The 6,649-nt window shown below is 54.6% G+C and overlaps 1 protein-coding gene across 1 annotated transcript; it reads right to left on the bottom strand.

The window, feature by feature from the left end:
- Nucleotides 1-250: 250 nt before the first annotated feature.
- On the bottom strand, nt 251-5,435 carry KCND1 (potassium voltage-gated channel subfamily D member 1). Its single transcript, XM_046672510.1, has 6 exons — nt 4,315-5,435; nt 2,442-2,604; nt 2,264-2,347; nt 2,078-2,176; nt 1,556-1,806; nt 251-476 (listed from the first exon to the last, which is right to left on the bottom strand). Exons 1-6 carry the CDS (start codon nt 5,433-5,435, stop codon nt 251-253), a joined length of 1,944 nt encoding a protein of 647 aa, XP_046528466.1.
- Between the last annotated feature and the right edge of the window lie 1,214 nt (nt 5,436-6,649).

The following is a 6,649-nucleotide window of genomic DNA, read 5'->3' as shown; positions in this document are numbered from 1 at the left end:
AAGGAGGCCAGGGGCCTGAGGAAGCCCAGCGCTTTGGCCCCCACCAGGAAAACTGTCTGGGATGGGGGCAGTTTCCCATTCCCTGGCTACTTCCCCACCAGGTAGGCCATTCCACGAAACTCCATTGCATAGTTCTCAGTGGGGGGCAGAAGGGGTCCCTAGGCCTGCCCCTCTCTGCCTCTCCAAAATATGGCTTTGGAAAGGAGTCCCCAAGAATCAAGAGGGCCCTCTGGATGGCCAGGCCTGCCCCTCACAGGGAAGAGATCTTGACGGTCTCGGGGAGGAGGCAAGGGGTACCCAGGCTGGAGTTCCTGAGGGTGCTGCTGGCCCTGCCGCTGCCGCCAGGGGAGGAAGGTTGGCTCTCATCCGGGGTGTTGGCAGGAGGGGTAGGGATACTGATGATGGCAGCCACGAAGTCCCGGCTTTCGCAGTTCAGGTCAAGGCTGTCATGGGGCTTGGCATTGAGGCTTGAGCGGCTGTAGATAAGGGTGGGAAAATGGAAGTTTCTTAAAAAGTCATCCTAATACTTGCCACGGCAATCATGACATTTATTGAGCACCTACTGAGTCCCTGGCACTGTGCTAAATGCTTTCCCTGACCCCTCCATTATGGTGGTACAGAGTGAGGGCTCTGGAGTCAGATAGTCCTGGGGTCGAATCCTGCTCCCACTGTAACCACTCTCAAATTCTCTTTTCTCTCATCTGTAACATGGGAATCACAGTGTTTCCTACCTCATAGGGTAGCTGGAGAGATTAAATGAGATAATAAATGATACAAAGTGCTCAGAATAGTGCCTGGAACATAATGAGCACACACACAAAAATGTTATCTATTATGGTTACTCTTTACAATGCCAAAACCCTCACAATAGTTGATAGTAAGATATACAAAATTTGGTCCCTGTTCCTTTCTGACTTTACCTCCTACCACTCTCCCCCTCAGTCACTCCTCTACTCACAGTAGCTTCCCGGCTGTGTCTCTTAACATGCAGACCCACTCCTGCCTCAGGGCCTTTGCATAGGCTGTTTGCTCTGCCTGGAAAGCTCTTGTAGATATCTACATGGCTCACTCCCTCACCTCCTTCAGGTCTTGGCTCAGACATCACCTCAGCAAAGCTTTCCCTGAGCACACTATTAAAACTGCATCACACCCTGTTCTACACTCTCTATCCCCCATCCCTGATTTATTTTTCTCCTTGGCACTTAACATACTATATCATCTGTGTACAGTATTTGTTTATTAACTGTCTCATCCCACTAGAATTTAAGTTCCAGAAGGTCAGGGATTTCTGTCTGTTCTATTCACTGCCTAAAGTGACTAAACTCCTATAGTGAACTGCAAAATGCCTTAAACTGTGCCTGGCACATAGTAGATGCTCAATAAATGTTGAAAGAACAAATGAAGAACTAGGGTTTCCAGGCAAGATAAGCCCAAGCTCCTAGCTTGGAGTTTGGGTTCAAGCTTGACTTGCTAGACCTGGAATCATGAAATCTCGTATCCCCTGGTCCAAGCTCTGAGCTTCCCCAGGGGTAGCCAGCAGGTGGGGGGTCCTTACCTCTGAGGGGCAGGGCTCCTCCGTAGCCCTGCTAGTGTGTCCAGCTCTTGCATGCTCCCACGGCTGACCGAGGCAGTGGAGTTGGCAAGGCGGATGGCACGGCGCTTGGCCCTGCGGGGGCAGCAAGAGGACAGCAGGCTGCCAGGCCCCACTGGCTGGGAGGACACAGAGGTGCTGCGGCTGGTGCGGCCACCCAGCGAGACAGCACCCAGAGTCTCACTGAAGGTTAGCTCGTCTGTGAACTCGTGGCACTGTGGGCAGAAGGGAGAGAGGGTCACAAGGCACCACACAGGAGCTGACTCTACCCCTAGGCTTTTGCTTAGGCTCTTTCTTCCTTTCTGGAAGTTGCTCTCTCTTCCCTTCCCTTGTCCACCCTTCAAGGCTCAGCTCTATTGGGGCTCTTCCAGGAAGCCCTGTGTGGTTTCTGCAATTAGTGGTGAGCCTCCCATCCCATGGAGGGAGCTGCCTTGGCAGCAGAGGGACCCCCTTCATTCTGCCATGTCACCTCTCATTAGGCCTCACCGTCGTCTTCTCTAGACAATGAAGCAAGTGGTGATGTTGCTGCTCAAAAGCAGAACGGTTCCTGACGCACAGTGCCTGTTCCTCCCCACTGCCACTGTCCTGGAGTGGATGGAGCAGAGGGACGAGGTCAGCACCTTCCTCCTCCCATCAACGCTCACCCCCAACCCAATCCGGGCCCCTACTCACCTCAAGGCCCCCGTTCTGCTTGTACTGCAGGAAGGCATTGGTGGTACCACTCTTTGCCAACCGGATTCTTGCCAAGCGCACCTTCTACAGAGAGAGGAGGAGATAAAGGAAACCCAAGCGTAGTAGACTGGCCTGGGCTGTGGGGAATAGGAGGGACTCAGGTGGAAGGTGCTGTTACCTGCTGTGCTCGGCGCTTGTCAGCACGCTGGTTCTGGTGGTAGATGCGGCTAAAGTTGGACACAATGACTGGCACAGGCAGAGCAATGACCAAGACGCCACTGAGTGAGCAGATGGACCCGAAAATCTTGCCAGCGATGGTGCTAGGCACCATGTCTCCGTAGCTGGGGTGGGGGGCAGGTAGGCCAAGGTCAAGAAAAGTACCCACCTCTCAGTCCCCCACTCCATCCCATCCAACCCAGCTCACTCTGCGAACCTGGTCAGGCACTCAAACTCTTTGAGCCTCCGTTTCTTGCTCTGCAAAATGTGAGGAATGACCTCTCTGGCCACTAGTGGGGGTCAAATGGGAAACGGGCCCTCACCCCTACCATCTGCTGCCCCCATCTGAGCTGCACACTGGGCATCTGAGTCAGCTGGAAGTCTATTAATACCAAGCATAGGGAGAAGGAGGAAGTCACAGGCAGTAAATATAACCTCCTGGTAGGGGGAGTCCCACCACCACAGGCCAGCTGAGGGGCTCTGAGTCCTGAGAGCAGTGCTCTGTTGGGTTTGCATGCATCTGTCTTACCTTCTCTAGGTAGGACCCCTTCTTATTCCCCCAGGGGAAGCCTTGAAACTGTCCTCACATGAAAAAATAGGGAGGAGCCTTGAAACTCCCCCTTCCCTTTCTCCATGCCACTCCCCGTCCCATGGAGATAGAGCAGAGCCAACCTTTCCAACTTGTTTCACAGAGGGGGAAACCGAAGCTCAGGGAGGTTCATAACTGACTTGCTCAAGATCACAGAGCATACTTTTGTTCTAACCATAGGACCAATCAGACCCCTCCATGGAAACGCAGCCTCTGCAGTTTTCAGCCTTCGCTCAGGCTGTGTCCCCCTCCCCCACAGGGTGGTTCTTCCTGATTTCTTTATTTTGACTCAATTAAAAGTCTCTCCAACTTGGCCACTTCTGGTTCTGTGATGTGTCATCTCAGACGGTGTCCTCAACTATGAGACACGGGCAGCCACTCACTCTCCTAGGGCTGTTGTGAGGACTGAAGGGGGTACAAAGTAACAAAATACCCAGTTCCAACTCATTCTCAGGGCTTAGTATTTGTTTGTCGATCCAACCCTGAATCTCCAACCAGAATTCATTTCTACCCTTAGAAACCTCATCAATTTTTGTGTCTCTGTATTAAGGTACTGAGCAACCCCAATTCATCCATTCAGCAGATACTGAGCAGCAACTGTATCCCTAATCCCAATGATGGAAGTTTAGAAAAGGATTACAATATCTGCCCTAGACAATGTCTTTAACAATAACCTGAGTTTGGTGATTCCATTTGATGCTATTATCCCAACCGGTCCCTCTCAAGGATTGGCAATAAAAAAATAATGCTGAAAAGATCTTGTTCTGGGGAACATCAAGGAATCACGAAGCCACAGAGGTAGTGCCTCACACAACAGATGATTCTAGAGGGTTGGGAAAAATGGGGTCCTCAAGATGGAAAAAGGGGTGATAGAAAGCTAGTACCGTATTTATCTTGCACTAGAAACATTCAGAGAACTTGCACAACCATGATATCATTGAATTCCCTCAACCTGGTGAGGGGATTGTCATTTCTCATTTTACAGAGGAGAAAGCAGGCCTAGAGAATACAAGGTCAACAGAAAGAGTGCAGCTAAGACAATCCTTGAACCTAAGTCTCTTGTCCTGGAAAATCAAGGAATTGTCAGAGCTGGGAGGGATTTGGAGATTAGTCCAACTCCCTCAGTTTTTACAGATGAGCAAACTGAAGCTCAAATAGAAAGAGATCATTTCTCTAACCTTAATTTTACAGAAAGGTGAGTGTAACTGACTGATGGGGCAGCTCCCAACACAGAGTCTGCACTCACCCAAGTGTGGTCATGGTGACAATGGTATACCAGAAGGCCGCAGGGATGCTAGTAAAGTTGGTCTTGTTTGTGCCCTTCTCGGCATAAAACATGACAGTGGCGAAGATGATGATGGCCATGGTAAGGGAAAAGAGGAGAAAGCCCAGCTCCGAGGCACAGCTCTTGAGTGTGTAGCCCAGAATCCGCAAGCCCTGTGAGTGCCTGGAGAACTTGAAGATGCGGAACACCCGGAACACACGCAGGGTGACAAAGGCGCCCGAGACATCCTCGTTCTTGGGCACGAAAAGCCCGATGTAGTAGGGCAGGATGGCCACCACGTCGATGAGGCTCATTACACTCCGCAGGAAGCGGCAGCGGCTGGGGGCGGCGAAGAGCCGCAGGAGGTACTCGCCCGTGAAGATGAGCACACAGGCCGTGTCCATGCAGAAGAAGGCCAGGGGAAAGCGGTCGCCGCACGGCTGCTCCCGCGGGGGCCGCCGCGTGGGGCCGCGGCACGGGATGGTCTCGACCACGTTGGCGATGACCGACACGGCTATGAAAAAGCCGGTCACATAGTAGAAAACGAGGGCCGCGGTGCTCGTGTGTGGGTTCTCGAAGGCCCGCCAGAGCCGCTGGCGCAGGGAGCTGCCGGCCGGCAGGGTCGGGCCATCGCCCGCCTGCTCGGCCTCCTCGTCCTCCGCCAGGCGCTCGGCGTTCTCCTTCTTGCGGTCCCGGTACTCTTCAAGGCAGCAGTCGCCCACGAGCTCCGGCACCAGGCCGTAGAAGGCCAGCTCTTCGTCGAAGGCCTGGATGCACTCCTGCCGCGGGCAGTGCAGCCTGCCCGTGCGGTAGAAGTTCAGGACGTGCCGGAACATGTCCGGGTCGCGATCGAAGAAGTACTCGCCCGAGTCGGCGTCATAGAAGAACTCCTTCTCCGAACTGCCCAATAAGGTGTCCGGGTAGCGGTCCAGCGTGTTCTTCCATGTCTCGAAGCGTCGTCCGCTCACGTTCACCACCAGAACCTCATCCCCTCGAGATGCCTTCACCCCCGGCGCCGGGGGCAGGGGCTGCTGGGCCAGGGGCAGCCAGCCCACCGCGGCAGCACGCGCGAAAGGCAGCCACGTGGCCACACCTGCCGCCATCGTGCCGAGCCCCAGGCCCGCGGAGACTTGGGAGGCTGGCCGTTAGGAAAATGTGGCTGTCTCCAGGATGGTGGGAGCTTGGAGAGGCCCTGGGCCACTCGCACAAGGAAACTGGGGATGTCTAGAGAGGCCAAGATGAACCAGGAGGAGGAACTAGAGAGACAGGCAGGGGCTTTCGGGGCATTTAGAGGGTCTGGGAAGGACTTGCGGGATGTCTTTAGGAACTGAAAACGGGCTTCTAGAGGGGCCAAGAAGGATCTGAGGGAGTGTTTAGAGCCACTGAGATGATTCTAGAAGGGTCAGCATGTGCCTGAGAGATGTCTGGGGGTGTCTGAGGGGCAGGCAAGAAACACTGGGGAGTTGTCCACACTCTCAAGAGTTCTGAGGGAAGGAAGAAGGAACTGGACCCCTTAGCGGGGCTGGAGAGAGGATTGGGGCATTCAGAGGGGAGAAATGGGACCAGAGGTGTTTGAAAGAGGCTGAGTGTCTGGAGGGGGTTCGAGAGGGTCTGAAAAAGGTGAAGAGGGTTGTCTACGCCCTCAAGACTTCTGGGGAAAAGATAAGGGGGTTGGAGCGCCCTGGTGGATCTAGGAAAGGGGTCGGTGCATGTAAGGGGTGGCTATAGAGCCAGGAGGTTGTAAAGAGGCTGAAAGGTGTCTTGGGAGTGCCTAGAGCTGCCAAGAATAGCCTGGGGGGGGGGGGGGGGTCTACACTCTACAGGAGTTCTGGGGAAGGAAGGAGAGGTGGGGCCCCCTAGTGGGGCTGGAAAAGGGAGTGGGGTATCTAAAGGGGTAGATATGGGGCTGGGTTATTTTTCAGAGGCTGAGAGGTCTCTCGGGGCGAGGGGTACCTAGGGGGGCTGAGAAAGCCTGGTGTGCCCTCTCAAGAGTTCCGGCGGGAGGAAAGGCTGGGGAATCCCGCGGGGCTGGGGCTCAACTGGAAGGAAGTTGGGCACAGCCCCAGAGAACCCAGAGGATTGAAAAAGACTAAGGTAACAGGAGGAGGGGGTCCCCCCCAAAATGGGTTGGAGAGCTGGGTGGGATGTTGAAAGGGAGTTGGGTGTGTCTCTAGGAAGTGGGGGCTGCTGGGCCTTGCAGGAGGCTGATGGGGGAGGCCAGGATAAGTCTGCGTCCCACCGTTGGGGGCTGGTCTGGGGAAACCACACCCCGAGGGGCTGGCGGTGTGTGCCGGGCAGCGGCAGTGGCAGTGGCAGC

Source organism: Equus quagga, chromosome 10 (genome assembly GCF_021613505.1).
Source record: "Equus quagga isolate Etosha38 chromosome 10, UCLA_HA_Equagga_1.0, whole genome shotgun sequence".
Taxonomy (NCBI): Eukaryota; Metazoa; Chordata; class Mammalia; order Perissodactyla; family Equidae; genus Equus; species Equus quagga.
The sequence above is the reverse complement of the archived record's forward strand: the minus strand, read 5'-3'. Positions and strand labels throughout refer to the sequence as shown.